The sequence below is a fragment of the Musa acuminata genome, chromosome BXJ1-7 (genome assembly GCF_036884655.1).
Source record: "Musa acuminata AAA Group cultivar baxijiao chromosome BXJ1-7, Cavendish_Baxijiao_AAA, whole genome shotgun sequence".
Classification (NCBI taxonomy): domain Eukaryota; kingdom Viridiplantae; phylum Streptophyta; class Magnoliopsida; order Zingiberales; family Musaceae; genus Musa; species Musa acuminata.
Window position 1 is genome coordinate 36,637,113 of NC_088333.1, and position 19,834 is coordinate 36,656,946.

The 19,834-nt window shown below is 34.6% G+C and overlaps 3 protein-coding genes across 3 annotated transcripts; all 3 read left to right on the plus strand.

Moving 5' to 3' along the window:
- Positions 1-602: 602 nt before the first annotated feature.
- Positions 603-2,303, plus strand: LOC103992319 (premnaspirodiene oxygenase-like). The gene is made up of 2 exons (XM_065193991.1): positions 603-1,517; positions 1,616-2,303. The coding sequence occupies exons 1-2, from the start codon at positions 615-617 to the stop codon at positions 1,700-1,702; spliced, it is 990 nt and encodes a 329-aa protein (XP_065050063.1). The 5' UTR covers positions 603-614; the 3' UTR covers positions 1,703-2,303.
- Positions 1,721-2,239, plus strand: LOC135679721 (cytochrome P450 CYP71D312-like). Its single transcript, XM_065193703.1, has one exon. It carries the CDS (start codon positions 1,721-1,723, stop codon positions 2,237-2,239), a length of 519 nt encoding a protein of 172 aa, XP_065049775.1.
- Positions 2,304-8,677: 6,374 nt separating the features above from the next.
- Positions 8,678-19,499, plus strand: LOC135679722 (alpha-humulene synthase-like). Its single transcript, XM_065193704.1, has 7 exons — positions 8,678-8,787; positions 16,088-16,391; positions 17,086-17,480; positions 17,661-17,879; positions 18,078-18,213; positions 18,400-18,648; positions 19,129-19,499. The coding sequence occupies exons 1-7, from the start codon at positions 8,678-8,680 to the stop codon at positions 19,420-19,422; spliced, it is 1,707 nt and encodes a 568-aa protein (XP_065049776.1). The 3' UTR covers positions 19,423-19,499.
- Positions 19,500-19,834: the final 335 nt, after the last annotated feature.

Genomic DNA, 19,834 nt, shown 5'->3' on the forward strand with positions numbered 1-19,834 from the left:
GATGTCCAAGATAGACAAGCATGATTTGCAATATGATAATGAAACTTACCTATTGATCTTGTTCTAACCATGTATGATTAATTCCCAATTTTTAGATAGAGGAAAAACAAAAAAATATTAAGCCTAGTAATTTATAATCTCTAAAATTATGTATATCTTCCGACTACTCTCTTGGATCTATCTCATCTCTTCTGTTAGAGTTGTTTTTCAAATAAATTCACTGTCTCTCTAAAGAGACATTAATCTATACTTTAACTTCAGCTATATCTCCTATTAGAGTTGTTTTTTAAATAAATTTACTATCCGTCTAAAGAGAGGTTAATCTATACTTTTACTTCAGCTATCACAAGAACTCCTATCTTGTTTAAAACTCTTCAACTCTGAGAAAATAAAAATAAAAATAATAAAACCTTATCCATTTGGTTCCCAACCCTTATCAACATGTAGTGGAGAGACAAACTACAGGTGGATTAATTGACCTTACTGTCTTATTCAGCACTTGCACGTGCCGCACGTGGAGGGTTTCCTGCCAAACATAAGCGTGCATCTATATATTAGAGCTTCGGCCGATGGCCAACGTACTAGCGAATAGCCAAGTTTTTTGCGTCATTTCCATGGAGCATCTTCTCTTGGCTTCCGTCCCCATTGTGGTAGCCACCATGCTCTTCTTGATCATCTTCATCAAGAAAGTATTCAGCAAGTCCGAAGCCCAATATCCGCGACCTCCCCCTGGTCCGTGGAGGTTGCCCATCATCGGATGCATGCACCACTTGGCCGGCCAAATCCCCTTCCGCGCATTCCGCCGCCTCTCTCTCACCTACGGGCCTCTCATGCTTGTCAGAATTGGCCGGGTAGACTTCGCGGTGGCCTCCTCCCGGGAAACCGCTCAAGAGATCTTGAAGAACCAAGACCCCAACTTCGCCGCGCGGCCGGAGCTCGTCGTAGGAGATATCGTCTTCTACGGTTGCTCCGACGTTATCTTCTCCTCCTACGGCCCCTACTGGAAGCAACTGCGCTACATCTGCTTCATGGAGCTGCTCGGAACCAAGCGCATCCGGTCTTCCGCCTCCATCAGGGAGGAAGAGACCCTTAACTTTATCCGAGAAATCTCCATGGCAACACAACCGATCAGCTTGAGAGAGAAGCTCCTCAGAATGTCCAACGCCATCATATCAAGGGCGGCGATTGGCGCACGAAGCAAGCACCAGGAGACGTTCATTTTGGTCACCAGGGAGGCCAACGACGTGTTTGGACGGCTCTATGCCGTCGACATGTTTCCGTTGCTGAAGCTCATCCACGTCCTGTCAGGTGCCAAGTTCAAGTTGCAGAGGATACGCCGGAGGCTTGATAAGATCTTTGATGACATAGTTAAGGAGCATGAGGTTAAGGCCAAGATGAACAAAGTCCGACAAGTAGCCGAAGTGGAGGAGGACATAGTCGATGCGCTACTAAGGCTTAAAGACGAATCCGAACTAGAAGTTCCGATGACCATGGACGGAATAAAGGCTGTGATCCTTGTGAGTGCTACTTCCTGTGATAGTCGTTAGTGTCCACAATGTACATGAAACCAGTGTTCCGTCATCTAACTCTTTCGATTCCATAATTCTATCTATAGGACATGTTACTCGGAGGGACCGAGAACTCATCTGTAGTGATCGAATGGGCCATGTCGGAGCTGATGAGGAACCCCAAGATAATGTAGAAAGCACAGAAGGAGGTGATGGAAGAGCTGAAGGGAAAGAACAGGATACAAGAGACCGACATCGTGGAGCTGAACTACCTCAAGTCGATCGTTAAGGAGACACTAAGGCTTCACCCACCTATCAGCCTGATACTAAGAATGTGTAGGAAGACGTGTGAGGTGCTCGGCTACGAGATAGAAGCCGGCACTCCAGTCTTGGTCAATTCATGGGCAATCAACAGAGATCCAGAGTACTGGGAAGAGGCCGAGAGCTTCATGCCGGAGAGGTTCGAAGGCAAATCCGTTGATTTCAAAGGAGGTAACCTCGAGTACTTGCCGTTCGGTGCTGGAAGACGGAAATGCCCTGGAACGGAGTTTGGGCTCGCCACCGTACACCTATCCTTGGCGCAGCTCCTCCTCTACTTCGACTGGAAACTGCCGGATGGCAAGAAACCAGAGGAGTTGGACATGAGCGAGACCTACGGAGTTACTGTAACAAGGAAAACTGAGCTGAAGCTGTTAGCAACTCCTCGTATTCCTATCCCTTCTACTGTTTAAGTATTACAGTGTGTTTAAAGGATGTTGCATGTGAACCAAACGGGACATGTATCCCACTACCGTATCTTCAAAATTATGTATATAGGTGTGTGCTTATGTGCGGATATGTGAAACTTATTGCAGGTTTTCTGAAGAATACGTTTTCTCTGTGTAAGTAACTTCTTGTTTTCTCTCACTACTTGATCGAGTCCTAATAAATGCAAGTAAAAGCTTTTTCTATAAAAGGAAAGGAAAAAAATAATCTTTAAATCATTCGCATTAGTATGAATCAAAATATCAAGATTATGTCATCAAATTAGGCACAAGAGGAAAATTTTGATGGGATAAAACGATGAAACTTTTTATACAAACAAATACAAACAAGGCATAATACACAATGGAATTAAATAAAAATCATAATCAAATAAGACACCAAGATTTACGTGAAAAACCCATTTAACATGAAGGGTAAAAATCACGGAACAAGCTAGAGAAAATTCACTATAAGAATAATGAATATATAAATCTCATAATCTCTTGCCTAAAACTCAAGCAATAATCATACGAAGAATAACTGAGATAAGAGTTATGTCATTGTGCACAATATCCAAAATCTTCCCAAGTGATCACAGTAAAAATCCACTATAAATTTGATCGAACCTATGATGAGAACAGTCTCTATGTTGTCCTTATTTTCTTCTCTTTCCTTTTTATCTTGTTTTTCTACCTTTTCCTTCTCTTTTTTTAAATCACGTTGTTATAGTTTTTCGACCCTTTTCACAGCCACCCCTAACTCCTTTTTAGATCCAGATTTAGATTAAAAGAGAAGAGAGAGTTGAGGCTAAAGTGGGCTGTAAGCTATTAAAGCCCACTATGAGTTAAACCAATGAACCGTAAGCCTAACAAAATTGACATAGACAAAATATGTTAGAATGTTCTTCGTAGAATATATGCAAAATTTTACAATCAGTGAGATAAGTCATCAAGTGTGGGTTTTCATTACAAAACTATATAATGTGCTTGGTTTTTCGGAGCACCTATAGAGGTGGTTTCAATCACTTCTCGAAATTTTAAGATACGCTAATGAGGTTCTTCGTTATTGTACAAGGTTTTAGATAGAGTCAAATCATCAACTATAATATAGTGACTAGCATCTCTAACCAAAAACCTCGTACCACCCTTCCCCCTTTAATCATAAGGGTCGTTGTTTGATATACCTTTTACTTGAAGCCTGCATTTCTTAATATTAACACTTATTCTGAGTATTACTTTAGTTCAAAGTTAATTCAAATTGGTACTTGGAATAAAAATAAAATCAGTGATACGTATGGTGCTAATATCTAATGTATGAGCAAATATCTAAGATTGGTATTCCTAAAATGCTGCATTTGGAAACTTGGCACTAATAGACGATCGACCACTAGAACAACATAATGTTTTCTTAGAGACCAGTATTTCCTCGTTGAATGAGAGGACCGGGCGAGCCCTTCAAGTTTCAAAGTCATTACATGATTTTGACTATGTTGTGATTGAGGAATTGTTCAGCCACATCTGGGAGTGCTACAGTATCCCAAGTGATAGGATCGTAGAGTTTGTAACAACTGAAATTCTCTGGATAACCTAACAAAATATATTTTTGACTTTTATCTTCTAATTTTGTTCTCTTTTCTTCTAGTATTTTAGTAAATACAATACTTCCAAAAATTCTCAAATGATTAACTCTTTGTTTTTATAAGCTCCATGCTTCTTCTGGTGTAACATTACTAATTTGTTTCGTCGGAAACCTGTTAAGCAAATAAACTATACAAGCAACAACATCTCCCCAAAATTCTTTAGGAATTTTTCTTTCCTTTAACATGCATCATACCATATTAATGATAGTCCTATTTTTTCTTTCTGAGACACCATTCTATTGAGATGTGTATGACATGGTGAATTATTGTAAAATTACATTATTTCTATAAAAACTTTCAAATTCATTTGATATATATTCACCAACCCTATCTATTCTTAAATATTTAATCTAATAATAACTTTGTCTTTCAACCAAATCCTTAAATTCTTTGAATTTGTTTAAAACTTCTTTCTTTTCGTTTAACATGTAAACCCAAGTTTTGCTACTATAATCATTAGTAAAGGTAAGAAAATACCTGCTTCCTCTAAGTGATACTAGATTGATAGGGTCACAAACATCTGAGTGCACCAGATCAAATCGATTCTATGCTCTTTTTGTTCTTCTGACTTTGAAATGCTTTCTTTCTTGCTTACCCATGACATATATTTTACATAATTTTGATGGGCGATTAATTTTTGGCATTCATGTTACCATATTATACTTCTCTAGAAGTTTCAAAACCTTAAAATTTAAGTGAGCTAAAATAAGATGCCAAAGTGTAGAAATATCCTCAATATCAGTTTTAAAACAATTTGATTGATCAAAAATACTAAAATGCAAAGGAAACATTCTATTCTTTGCCATTTTCACATGTGATATCAATGTTTTATTCTTGTCACTAATTGAGAGAGCCATATCTTTCATCTCAATATTATAACCTTTTTCAAATAATTGTCCCAAGCTTAGAATATTATTTTTCATATCAGGAATATAATATACATATGAAATATATAATTCTTTGTCATTATTAAGTTCAAGGAGAATTTTACTTTTGCCTCTTATTGGTCTTTGAGACAAATCACCAAATGTAATATTCTCGGAATAACTTGTATTCATTTCTGAAAATAGCTCTTTGATGCCACACATATGATTTAAGGCTCTTGTATCTAGATACCATGTTAAAGACTCATTATCATTCAAATTATCATATCTCATTAGCAAAACTTGATTTTCATTCTTTTCTTCCTCAACAAAATTTGCCTTATCACATTGATTGTTAAGATTATAAATAGTTTCACTTTGAGAAGTAATCAGAAATAGTTTCAGAAGTACCTTGCTATAATTTTTTAAACTCGGCTCGTAAAACTTGTAAATAAAATTTCTTTACCTTATAAACACTACCGAATGCTTTTTGAAACATTTCCTAAGTCTCCTTTGAAGTATTTGTTGGAGCGATGATCTCGAACATTGTATCATCAAACCCTTGGTAAATCGTGAGCAAAGCTTTTTTCTCCTTCTTCCTTCTTTCTTTGAATTGTTTTCTTCTTTCTGCATTCATTGCTCCTTCTTATGCTGGACTTGGTTTAGCAAATCCATCTTCTACAAACTCCCATACATCTTGGGAGCCTAGAAGAACCTTCATTTGGATGCACTATATGTCATAATTTTTTTTTGTCAATCTAGGATCTGGAGTTAGTTAGATGGTTCTTGAGGAAGAGGTCATAGTTTAACATATACTCTGATACCAAATGTTGATCTTGATAAGAAGAAGGGATAGAGTTATCAAACAGAGGAAGAGTATGACAAGCTTCAATCTTCTATATTTCTATTAAGAAATTTTTTTATAATTTCAGAAACTCTATATCTTTCATGACCCTATGAGGTTTATATAGTCCTCAAATATACATTACATTAATTATATTCAAGATGAATCATTCTATTTTAAGAAATCATTTCAAAAACTAATAATCAATTTAACTTATTCATTTTTAGACATTTAATCTATTTTTTCTTCTTGATATAATGAATGTGAATCTTAATTTTAATGAAATGAATCTCTTGATGATTCTAGTTTAATTCCACCAACTGTAATCTCTTTTCTCTTGGGTGCTAATGCGTTTCCTTTTTCTAGGTCCAAATATAACATGTGTCTCATGTCAGGCTGTAGTTCCAGATAACTTCCAAGTCGTGGAGCTGATCATCCACCACAGAGAAGGGAATAAGCACAGCCACATGTTCGCCGGAAGGCTTGAAACACGAGGACAGACTCATCGGCCGACTGATGGAAAAGCTCTCCATGAAATAGATTGTGGCACGAGACGTCCCATCATGTCCGTGGGGTTCGGAACATTCCATAAGCAGTCTTTAATATTTGGAGATCCCATCATAGATATGAATTCCAATAATTTTCTTCTAATATATATTAAGAAAATCCGCCAACATGTTGTTTTTGCCTATTCATTTAAGCATAATTGGATAGATTTTGGAAAGAAGTTTTTCTTTTTTAACTTTTGTCAAAAAGAATCTTTTTATTTCTAGAATTTTTTAATTATATATATATATATATATATATATATATATATATATATATGTTTAATATCTGGAATACTCTTAAGTTGATAGTCACCTACCAACAGATCGGTCAGAGCAGTTGACTGTGCTGCAATTAAAGCACACAATACTGTAATAGCGGAAGGAATAGCAACTTGAAACCCTATATTTTTTACAGCGCAGGAGGGCTTAAGCAAGATATGGATTCTGCAGTCTTTAATAATGCTACTCTTTGTATGAGGCTGAAGGTTGTCGAGTTCATCTTCATCCCCCCACACAACTTAACACTTCTGCTCACAATCATCTTTATTTTGGGAAGGCTGATGCGACAGCCTTGCCTAGCAGCCGCAACACTCTTTCTTAAGTGCTAATGCATTCCCTTTGACAAACGATTGATGGATGACAAGGAGGAACATAGCCTCGACAAAGTGAACATGCTGTTGCCATGGGAAATCCATAGTCCCTCGTGTTGGAATTCCTTATAAATTCCAACACAAGGGGACATGCTCTTGCCATCTGCCAGATTTAGTTTTTTTCCACATAAAAAGTGGAGACTATGGAGTTGCTGTCACTTGCTCCAGGTGATGAGGTTGTGGTTCGCAAGTCTTGAGGCTTTCATCCGAGCGTGTGTGGAGACTGCTTTATCATGTTATACCACTTGAGGATCTGATAACAAAATGTTCAATGAATAGTATATATGCAGCAGATTTAGATGATCTAACAATACGTACACCCAGATTTAGATAATCTCCAAAACGTTCGATGAATGGTATGTACACAATAAATTAGCTGATAATCATTAATAGTACGACCATGAAATCAAATCCCGTTTGCAAATGGTGAAAGAAAAAAAACCCTATTGAATCTACATTGCTTAGGTCATACATCCTTGGGTTTCGTAATGATGGCATAAATATATCATTATAGGTTCGAATAATTCATAGATTTAAGTTTATCCCATGTCGGCCTCGCCAAGCAAGTGAGAGCATCGACATGTGGGCAATCAACTTCCAAATCCTTTCATCTAAAAATCTCATGTGAACTTTTTTTTTTGTATGTTAATAACATATTTACGTCAAAGAGACGATCGCTCGTGCGCCTTCTTTGAAATGAGTCATTGCTGCTTTAGTTCTATGCCGTGCAACCAACCACACACATCCACATGTGGGAAAAATATTTGAGAATTCTATTACTGAAACTTGATTACTCCGAACACCAAAATCTATAGATTCCTTGGTTATATCTTAATCTTAGCAACAAATCAAAATGATCTTAATATCTACTTTGACAGGATTTGGAATTCCTCACTCAGTCTTATGCTCAAAATTGGTCCCAAACACCTTCTCTAGCATGAATCCTTTTGTGTTTTAATTTTTCATTATGTTATGCCATGTTATTTTTAATTAATTATTTTATATATCCTTGCATATGGCGCAATGTGATTGTAATTAAATATTATAAATAACTATGTCAGGCGACAAAATCCTGACATTGAACATGGCAGTAGGTGTTGCGGCAGCATCTTTGTGAGAGGGAAGCCATCTTGAGTAGGTGTTGCGACAGCATCTTTGTGAGAGGGAAGCCATCTTGAGTAGGTGTTGCGACAGCATCTTTGCGAGAGGGAAGCCATCTTGAGATGTCACGAGGCACGAAGAGAAACTTACTTGGTGATTGATGCGAATAAAACGAGAATTATTTCGCTGAACTAATCAAATTGGAGGTTTCATGATTGAATAAAGATGAAGCATCCCAAAAAGAACCAACTCATATGAGTGGATCGCTCCTACAAGAATATGTAGATAGGTTTTGAAAAAAATTAATCCTTTAAAGTAAAAAAGAGTTCGATTAATACACACATGGAAAAAATGTTGAAAGTTAAACTAAAGTTTAGATAATATTATTTATAGTTTGAGAGTGAGTAGACTGCTGATATGATGAGTTTGACACTGTTTAGAGTTTATAATAAAACTTAAGTTAATATACGATTATATACATGATTTATAGTTTCTATTACGAGAGTGAGAGCAAGGGTGATGGATGCAAAACTAATTATATCTCGTCTTTTTCCTATATTATTAGAAGCAAAACTAATCATAGGACGTCAATTAAAGATGATGGATAAGCTAAAACATAAGCCGATAAAAAAGGAGCGTACAGTCCCTGATGGCCCATTCGTTATCTTCTTTCTCATAAAACGTGACACTTACGAAACCAAACCAGATTCAAGACTCTATAAATTGCTACACGAGGCTGCAGGCTCTCGCCATCCTCTCATCACTTGCATCCAGATCAGAATGGAGAACGTAATTTCGCAGCCACACGTTCCAGGTGATGAAGTGGTGATTCGCAAGGCTGTAAGCTACCATCCCACCGTTTGGGGTGATTACTTTATCTTACAGGCCCAGTCCTCGCCCAGTACACAGGCATGTATATACACATATATCTCACATATGTTCTAAGTTTTAGGCAAGAAACTCTCCGAGAACGAATGGTGTTAATGTTTCATTAACATGAAAAATGTGCGCATGCTACTTTCTTTCGGTTTTGTTGGTTGAACAATTAATTGCTATGCTATGGAGGATGCAGGAGTGCGATGCAAGGATGCAAGAGAGAGCTGCAGAACTGATGGAGCAGGTAAGAAGCATGTTCAAGGACACTACCGACATCTTGCAAACTATGGACTTGGTCGATTCTATCCAGCTTCTCGGATTGAGTTGTCACTTCGAGAAAGAAATTATTCATTTAAGCATAATTGGATAGATTTTCGAAATAAGTTTTTGTCAAAAATAATCTTTTATTTCTAGAATTTTTTAATAATAATATATATATTTTTAATATCTGGAATACTCTTAACTTGATAGTCACCTGCCAACAGATCGGTCAGAGCAGTTGACTATGTTGCAATTAAAGCACACAATACTGTAATAACGGAAGAAATCGCAACTTGAAACCCAATATTTTACAGAGCAGGAGAGCTTAAGCAAGATATGGATATGATCTGATTCTGCTGTCTTTAATAATGCTACTCTTTGTATGAGGCTGAAGGTTGTCGAGTTCAGCTTCATCCCCACACAACTTGACACTTCTGCTCACAATCATCTTTATTTTGGAACACTCCTTCTTAAGTGCTAATGCATTCCCTTTTTCGAAAAACAAAAACAAAACTGTAGCTGTAGCTGACATTAAGTCCAAATATAAGTCTCATTTGATTTGAGGCTGCAGTTACAAGTCACCCACCGTGATGAACTCCCGGAGCTGATCATCCACCACCGAGAAGAGATAAGCACAGCCACATGTTCGCGGAAAGGCGTCAAACACAAAAACAGACTCTTTAACAAAGACCTGACGTCGAAAACAACTCATCTTCGGTTGATGGAAACATGTATTTATTTGAATTTGAGTCAAATAAAATTCACGATGTTTTAAGTACAATTTTCCTATAATAGGTTGAATTCCAACATGTTTTCTTTTTATTTAAATATTTTAAATATAATTTAAGCACATAAGATGAATACATATCTATTTTTAATTTATTTGAATTTGATTATGTATACTGATCTTCCAGATCTCATATTTTAAATTAAAAAGGAATGTACCCAAAGACCCTTACGAATCAGTACACATAATCTTATCTTTAAATATTTACGTCTAACTAATTATTATTTGAATATTCAAATTGGATTTGAGTATATATATATATATATATATATATATATATATATATATATATATATATATATTATCAAGATCCAATTGATCCCATTGCTAAATCACAATTGAGTTATAGAGCATGAGAGATATACTTGTTTATAGGAAGTTAAAGCATTATTAATGGAGCATCACGAGGAATACCACCTCAAATAATTTAACCCTATAGATTGCAAACTAGGCCAGGCTGTTGCCATTGCAACGGGGGCCATGTATGTAATGCAGCCTTTTTTAATTACAGAAAATTGACAGACGATTGATAGATGACAAGGAGGAGCATAGCCTCCACAAAGTGAACATGCTGTTGCCATGGGAGTATACTTTGATTTGTGAATGACTTGAAGGTGGTGGAATGATTTAGCTCCCTCAAAAAATCTCAATTTTGCTCGAGATAGAACGGTGGAATGCTACTTCTGGATCCTGGGAGTATTCTTTGAACTTTACTATTCTCGTGCACGAGTGATAATGACCAAGGTGATTGCCTTTATTTCAATTCTAGACGACATATATGATATTTATAGCGGAGGAGAGTTAACAACTGGCTCAAGCAATTCAAAGGTTTACAAATTTCATATCGATGGATAGATTACCTTTTGCTATCATGGCTCATCATATGATAAAAAAAGGTGCCACTTATAATATCACATAAGAAAATAAAATATCACAAAATAGTTTTACTCATCGTGTATAGCAAAATAATAACATCTATGTTTATATTATGTTTTTCTAAAGATGGTGAAACTAATACATATGCATGCAGGTGGGACGCCGAAGGTTGTTCATCAATTATTAGAGTATACGAAGGATTATTATCTAAATCTAATCAAGAGTTTGAAGATTTATTGACGTCTAGTGAGAAATATTACATAACCTATTTTTATTATTTTAATATTCTTCTTATTCTTATTATTTTCACTTTTCAGATGCCATAGTATTGAACTTAGATTGTCAAACTTAGATTATCCTACTCATAGACACTACTCATAAATTACAATCATTAAGAAATAATTTTGTTTTACTTGGGTACTCATGAAACATTTATCTGAAGCTTATTTTGAGGAATCTAAATAGTGTTCAACATTGCGTGTCAACTTTCGAAGAACATCTACCTATTTCCCTTATAAGTTCAGCATATCCTATACTCGAATGTGTTTCTTTAGTTAGAATGGGAGAAATAGCAACTAAGGAGGCATTTGAGTGGATTACTAGTTTCCCAAAGATTGTCCAAGCTGCTGCAATAATTGATCATCTCATGAATGACATTACTTCACATAAGGTATGTGTTGAGCTGACAGCTCACTAGATTCAGCCTACAGTAAGCTTTAACAGCCCACAATCCACTTTCATTTTCTCTAAACCCTATATTTATATTAAGAGGGTACGATGGCTACGTTTTTAAGACAGAAAAAAGGAGCAACAAGGATGAAAATAGCTATAGTAACTTGATTCAAAAACGAGGAGAAAAATAAGAGAAAGAAATAAAAAAAAATAAGGATAACGTAGAGAGACTGTTCTCAATCATCTAATAATGTTATCATCTCATGTTAGATCAGATCTACAATAGATTCTTGCTATGATTACTTAGGGAGAATTTAGATATTGTGCACAGTGACGTGATCCTTGTATCTCAGTTATTCTCTTGTGATTGTTGCTAGGATTTTAGGTAGGAGATTGAAATTTGTATACTCATTATTCTTATAGTAGATTATCTCTAATTTATCTTAGGGTTTTTACCCTTCACATTGGAGAGGTTTTCCACGTAAATCTTAGTATTCCGCTACGTGTTATGGCCTGCTAGTATTTGTTCATATACAAAAGTTTATTTCTCTTTATATCCCATCAATTGATATTAGAGCAGGGTTTTGGTGATTTAATTTTGTATTTGAATATGGAGGCTAGTAATGTTTCTCGCATGATTAGCTTGAATGGAAACAATTGGATGATATAGAAGCTAAGAATAGAATATCTCTTATATTGCATCGATTTGTATGAACCTTTGCAAGAGGATACTGTAAAACCTACAACTATGACAGATGATGAGTGGAAGATGTTAAATCGAAAAATAATTGAGTTTATTCGATAGTGGCTTGATGATAGTGTCTTTCACCATGTTTCTACTGAAAGTTATGCATATTCTCTTTGAAAAAAGTTAGAAAGCTTCTATGAAAGAAAAATAGCTCGCAACAAAGCTTTTTTTATCAGAAAACTTGTGAACCTAAAATATAGAGAGGGTGCTTTTATTGCTGAGCATTTGAATGAAATATAGAGTATCACTAACTAGTTATCCTCTATGAAAATGTCTCTTGATGATGAGTTACAAGCATTGTTACTTCTCAGTTTATTGCCAAAAAGTTGAGAGACACTAGTGGTTTCCCTTAGTAATTCTGCACCAGATGGTGTTGTCATTATGAGTCAAGTAATAAACAGTTTATTAAATGAGAAGTTGAGAAGAAAGAATTCATCAACATCTCAGAATGATTCATGTGCACTTATCTTAGAGAATAAAGGAAGGTTAAAGTATAGAAGCAGTTCACGCATAGGTAGAAGAAAGTCAAGATTAAGAAAAGATATTGTTTGCTATAACTGTAGTGAAAAAAGACATTACAAGAATCAATATAAGCAACCTAAGAAGAGCAAGAAAAAAGGAAAATAAGTAGAGTCTACAGAGTCAAATGATAATACTACAACTACAATGCAGGGTGGTGATTATTTGATTTTGTCTCATTTAGATGATATTTTTTCTTGTGTGTGTCAAGATCATGAGTAAGTGATTGACATAGGTACTTCTTATCATATCTATAGTAGCAATAACGAAATTGTTGCACCAACTTGATTCAAAAAGGAGAAAAATAAGAGAAAGAAAGGGAAGAAAATAAGTATAATGTAGAGAGACCATTCTCAATCATCTAGTAGTATTTTCATCTCATATTAGATCATATCTATAGTAGATTCATGCTGTGATTACTTGGGGAGAATTTAGATATTATGCACAGTGACGTGATCCTTATATCCCAATTATTCTTTTGTGATTGTTGCTAGGGTTTTGGACAAGAGATTGATATTTGTATACTCATTATTCTTATAGTGGATTATCTCTAGTTTTTCTCGTGATTTTTACCCTTCACATTGGAGGGGTTTACCACGTAAATCTTGGTATTATATTTGATTGTGATTCTATTTAATTCCGTTGTGTGTTATGGCATGTTAGCATTGGTTCATATACAAAAAATTATTTCTCTTTATATCCATTAGGGTCATAATATAATCTCTTGTATTTTATATCATATAAATATTTTTCAAGTAAATTTTGCATTGATTTCTCTTATAGTAGAAATACGATAGCATAAGAAAAATAGCATACCTTCATCCATTATATGAGATGAAACATAAATGAAAATTAATAGATAATCTCTAAAGGTTGTCTTCAATATTCCTTCTATTTATCACCTCAAAAGCATTTCATGTGTCACTCAATTGCATTATCAAAGGTTTGCTGAACTCGATACTATATTAAGAAACCTAGTACAAATGTTGGACAACAACGTCCAATGAATCACACTCAGCTATGTAGAGCTGATCCAGCTGATGGGGATATAGATTAATTGAATCATACAAGCAATGTGGATGATGGGAAGGCTTATAATATTTTTTATTTTCTTCTATAGAAATTAGATTGATGTGATAGTTAGAGAAAGGAGATTACACTGATGTAATTATACATGCATTGTCATTAGAGATAAAAGAAATCAGGATAAAATTGGCTACTATCTTCCTTGACAATCCCAACACGTTGTCGAACCAATCCAAAGGACAATCGTACAATGAATCACTTTCAATTAACATGTAGATCTACATGATCCAACTAATGCAATCATAGAAAAAATTAATTATGAGAAATTAAAATAATTGTTTTGCTCGGTAATACAGAATATTAGATGCCATTGTACATCCTTTCTCTTTGTAGTAAAGAAAACCAAATCTCTATATATGAGATTTAAATTCAATGAGATGTGTGGTATATTAAATTTTATATTAGTACTTGTTATGTTTTCTAAAATGGTATTAAAGTAGAATGGATAATATCTTAATCATATTCCGATTTAATCATATTACGATTCTATGGCCAAAATATATGTCTGACTATAGAATATCTTAGATAATACTTTTGCTATGTGTTTACGGCTATGTGTATGCATGTGTACATACGCATATTCATGTGTATATCTGTGTGTGAAAGCATGTGTTCATGTAACAGTAGATAACATGTGTTCCTAGTTATTATAAAGAAGAGTCCTTTATATTTTGGGGTGTGAAATTATAAAAAATCTATTAGCAATTTTACAAAGAAAGTTTTTTGTATTTTGGAACCTAAAGTACTAATCATGGTGCCGCTTGTAGAATTAATCACCTTGAGAGAGAGTTGGAATGGGAAAGGAAAGGAGTGAGACGTGACAAAAATGTTTTCATATATTAACAAACAATGTTTTCTAAGACCAGTTTTGTTTAACTCGACTTTCAAGAACAATATATTATAGTCCTATGAAATTATTATATTGTTTTCTTATTTCATCCCTATATAAGGCACATGATATAATTGGCCCATGTTTTAGTTACATTTCTAAATTAATATGATAAATTATATTTGTAAGTTTACTATGATTTGATTATCTAAGTAAAAAATATTTGATTCAAAAGGCAAAAAATATAATTTTTCAAAATATGTAGTGAAAATATCTGATTTTTAAAGGGCAAAGCTGTTAAGGATGTTGACTGAAATTAAAAGAGTTTATAAAGGTAAAACGATAATTTTAATGGATGAAACCATAATTGTTCGGTAATAAAACTATAATTTTAATGGATGAAATTCATATTAAAAGAATGTTTCCAATTCGGATTATGTGAATTCAAAAATCTAAGAATTTAGTCTAGTATGCGTTCGAATAGCATATAACCTACTCATGTTACGAATCTGAGTCAATTCATATATAATATAAGTTCAAGCATCCAATTTATGTTCACTCTGATCAAATTGGAGTTACCTTGCAGAGATGATTTGGTAACTAATCAAATTGGAGTTTTGATGATTGAATGAAGATGCAGCATCCCAAAATGAACCAACGCATGAGTGTATGAGTGGATCACTCCTACAAGAATATGTAGGTAGATTTTGAAAGAAATTTAACACTTTAAATTAAAAGAGAGTTCGATTGATACACACATGCAAAAAATGTTGAAAGTTAAACTATAGTATATATAATATTATTTATAGTTTGAGAGTGAGTAGACTTTTTCTGATATGATGAGTTTGACACTGTTTAGAGTTTATAATAAAAATTAAGTTAATATACGATTATATACATGATTTATAGTTTCTATTACGAGAGTGAGAGCAAGGCTGATGGATGCAAAACTAATTATATCTCGTCTTTCCCCTATATTATTGGATGCAAATCTAATCATACCAATTTTAAGATATTCTGGTGGACGCCAATTAAAGATGGATAAGCTAAAACATGTTATCTTCTTTCTCATATTATGGATAAGCTACAACATAAGGCAAGCAAAAAGGAGCGTACAGTCCCTGACGGCCCATTCGTTATCTTCTTTCTCATAAAACGTGTTACTTACGAAACCAAACCAGATTTAAGACTATAAATTGCTACACAAGGTTGCAGGCTCTCGCCATCCTCTCATCACTTGCATCCAGATCAGAATGGAGAACGTAATTTCGCAGCCACACGTTCCAGGTGATGAAGTGGTGATTCGCAAGTCTGTAAGCTACCTCCCACCGTTTGGGGTGATTACTTTATCTTACAGGCCGAGTCCTCCCCCAGTACACAGGCATGTATATACACATATATCTCACATATGTTCTAAGTTTTAGGCAAGAAACTCTCCGAGAACGAATGGTGTTAATGTTTCATTAAAATGAAAAATGTGCGCTTGCTACTTTCTTTCGGTTTTGTTGGTTGAACAATTAATTGCTATGCTTGGAGGATGCAGGAGTGCGATGCAAGGATGCAAGAGAGAGCTGCAGAACTGATGGAGCAGGTAAGAAGCATGTTCAAGGACACTACCGACATCTTGCAAACTATGGACTTGGTCGATTCAATCCAGCTTCTTGGATTGAGTTATCACTTCGAGAAAGAAATAAGTGAAGCATTAAACCGAGTCCATGATGCCGATTTTAACGATCATGGTCTCTACGATACTGCTCTCCGGTTTCGCCTGCTGAGACAACAAGGGTATCATGTGACCCCTGGTAATATGCTCTTACGTTTCATTGGAGTAGATGTATTTGTATGTTTTATCTATAATTATGTTTTCAAAAGTAATTTAATTTGTATTTTAGAAATGAAGGAGGATTTTTGTTTTAAGAAGACAACTTAATCAGCCCATCAAAAAAGAAGTCACTGAACAATCAATCCGATGGCTTCTAACAATATTAGCTGGTCATTTTGCTGCATAATTTCTTCTCTGTACATGAATGACCTCACACTTCTCAAAACGTTTTGATCTCCTATAACAACTATATTAAAAAGATGTACTTTGTTCTCTCTCTCTCTCGCTCTCTCTCTCTCTCTCTCTCTCTCTATATATATATATATATATATATATATATATATATCTGTGTGTGTAAATATATACATATATATACATATATGTATATATATATATATATAAGTATATACATATATGTATATATATATATATATATAAGTATATACATATATATATGTATGTATATATATATATATAAATACATATATATATAAATACATATATATATATATATTAATTCCAAAACAATACGATCTTCTTTAATCATCTTTTTTTTAATTCACTCATAGACGTTGGCAGTACCAAAAATATTTTCTTCGGTAAAATAGACATAAAAATCACACACAAAAGTCATTGTATTGATTATCACGTAATCACTTAAAACGGTAAATTAATTTTGATAATATGACTGTTTGTTTTTTTCTCAAAACAGAAAATCTTATGTATTTCTGTAGTTGTCTTTAACAAGTTCAAAGATGAGGGAGGGAGTTTCATGTCTACCTTGGGGAGTGATGTGAAAGGACTGTTGAGCTTGTACAACGCAGCCTATCTTGGGACTCATGGGGAGATCATTCTTGATGAAGCCATCTCTTTTACGAGGAATAGCCTAGTGTCTGCATTAGCTGATCTTAAACCACCATTAACAACGCAAGTGTCTCTTGACCTCGAGACACCTCTCTGTAGGAGAATTAGAAGGCTCTTGGCAAGAGAATACATATCTATATACCAAGAGGATGCCACACGAGATGATGCCATCCTGGAGCTTGCAAAGTTGGACTTCAATTTGTTGCAATCTCTTCATCGCGAGGAGCTTGAGAACATCACCAAGTAAGCTCCTCCTCACTTCTGAATTCCTTGGAGCTATATTTCTTCTGGATTTTTATAAAGAATGAAAGATACAATCATGTTGCAAATGTAAAGTGAAGGCTAATTGCTGAGCTTGGTTCCTCCTCCCATCAAAATTTTAATTGATATGTAATGCCATTTTGATTTGTGAACGACTTGAAGGTGGTGGAATGATTTAGTCTCCTCAAAAAATCTCAGTTTTGCTCGAGATAGATTGGTGGAATGCTATTTCTGGATCTTGGGAGTATACTTTCAACCCTATTATTCTCGTGCACGAGTGATAACGACCAAGGTGACTGCCCTTATTTCAATTCTGGACGACATATATGATGTCTATAGCACATTGGAGGAGAGTCACCGACTAACTGAGGCAATTCAAAGGTTCGTAAATCTTATATCGATGGACAGATTACCTTTTACTATCATGGCTCAATAGATGATAACAAAAGGTGCCACTGATAATATCACATAAGAAAATAAAAGATCGCATAATAGTTTTAGTCATTGTGTATAGCAAAATAACAACATGTATGTTTATGTTCTATTTTTCTAAAGATGGTGAAACTAATACATATGCAGGTGGGATGCGAAGGTTGTTCATCAATTACCAGAGTACATGAAGGATTGTTATCTAAAGCTAATCCACACCTTTGAAGAGTTTGAAGATTTATTGGCTTCCGGTGAGAAATATCGCATAACCTATCTAAAGGAAGCGGTGAGTGATGAGATTATAAGGTTCTTCTTATTTTCATTTTTATTAATTAGCATTACATAAACAATAAATGAATCGGCCAATACAAAGAATAAGCATTTCACAGTATTGAACTTAGATTGTCCCACTTGTAGACGCTACTCATGCATTACAAACATTAAGGAATGGTTTTGTTTTACTTGGGTACAGATGAAAGTTTTATCTGAAGTTTATTTTGAGGAATCCAAATGGAGAGATCAACATTACGTACCAACTTTGGAAGAACATCTACATGTTTCCCTCATAAGTTCAGCATGTCCTATGCTCGAATGTGCCTCTTTCGTTGGAATGGGAGAAATAGCAACTGAGGAGGTATTTAAGTGGATTACTAGTTTCCCAAAGATTGTCCAAGCTTCTGCAATAATTGGTCGTATCATGAATGACATTACTTCACATGAGGTATGGTCATAATATAATCTCCTATGTTTTATATAATATAAACATTTTTTATAGTAAATTTTGCACTGATTTCTATCGTAGTAGAAATATGATAACACAAAAAAAAGAAAAAAAAAATAACATACATTCTCCAATTAGATGAGATGGACCATAATTGAGGTTTAATAGGTAATCTCCAAAGTTGTCTTCAATATTCCTTCTATTTATCTCCTCAAAAGCATTTCTTGTGTCACTCAATTGCATTATCAAAGTTTTGCTGAACTCCTTAAATGATTTTATATTAAGAAATCTAGTACAAACAAAAAAAACTCCCATTCGTAAGCTTCCACATCTGTAGATTCCCAAATTCCTTTCATCTACACCTTATTATTGATAATAGTCTATCAATTTGTTTTAATATAATGAACATGTAAATCCTGAAAGGATCCGTTAGAATTCAATTTGTAGATCATTAATCCTCTTTTTTCATGAAATTTACAGTTGGAACAAACTAGGGAACATGTTGCCTCCACAGTCCAATGCTACATGAAAGAATATGGAACAGATGTGCATGTGGCATGTAAGAAGCTCCAAGTTCTAGTTGATGATGCATGGAAGGATATAAATGAAGAGTGCCTCAATCAAACTGCATTCCCCGTTGCTTTACTTCAAAGGATTGTTAATTTTTCACGAATGGCGGAAAATATATATAAGTACATCGATGGATACACCAACTCCTCTACGAAGACAAAGGAATATATCTCTTTGTTACTTGTACATCCTGTTCCACTTTGATTGTATGACGATGCTTGCTTCTTCTATGAATCCTTTATTCTGAAATATATGTAAGCCTTTGTAAATGAACGTGTATTGTACTATGCTTGCTCCGTCTATGGTTCCTTTAGTCTGAAATATTTGAAAGCCTTTGTAAATGAACGTGTATTGTACTGGGAAGCTCAAGCTATTATTATCTATGGAAAACATAAATCTTTGCTTAACAGTAGTTCAAAGCAATTTGCAAGTTGCTGGTATGTGTTACAAAATTATATTAGCTATTTGCAATTTTCACTCTTTTCAGTCTTGCCAACTTAAGAAAGGCTCTTGAAGCTGCTATGCTAAATAGAGTGTAGGGATGGTGAGGTTGGGTTTTGTAGATGCCTATATCAGATATCAAGAGTATTTGTAGATGCCTACATCAGATATCAAG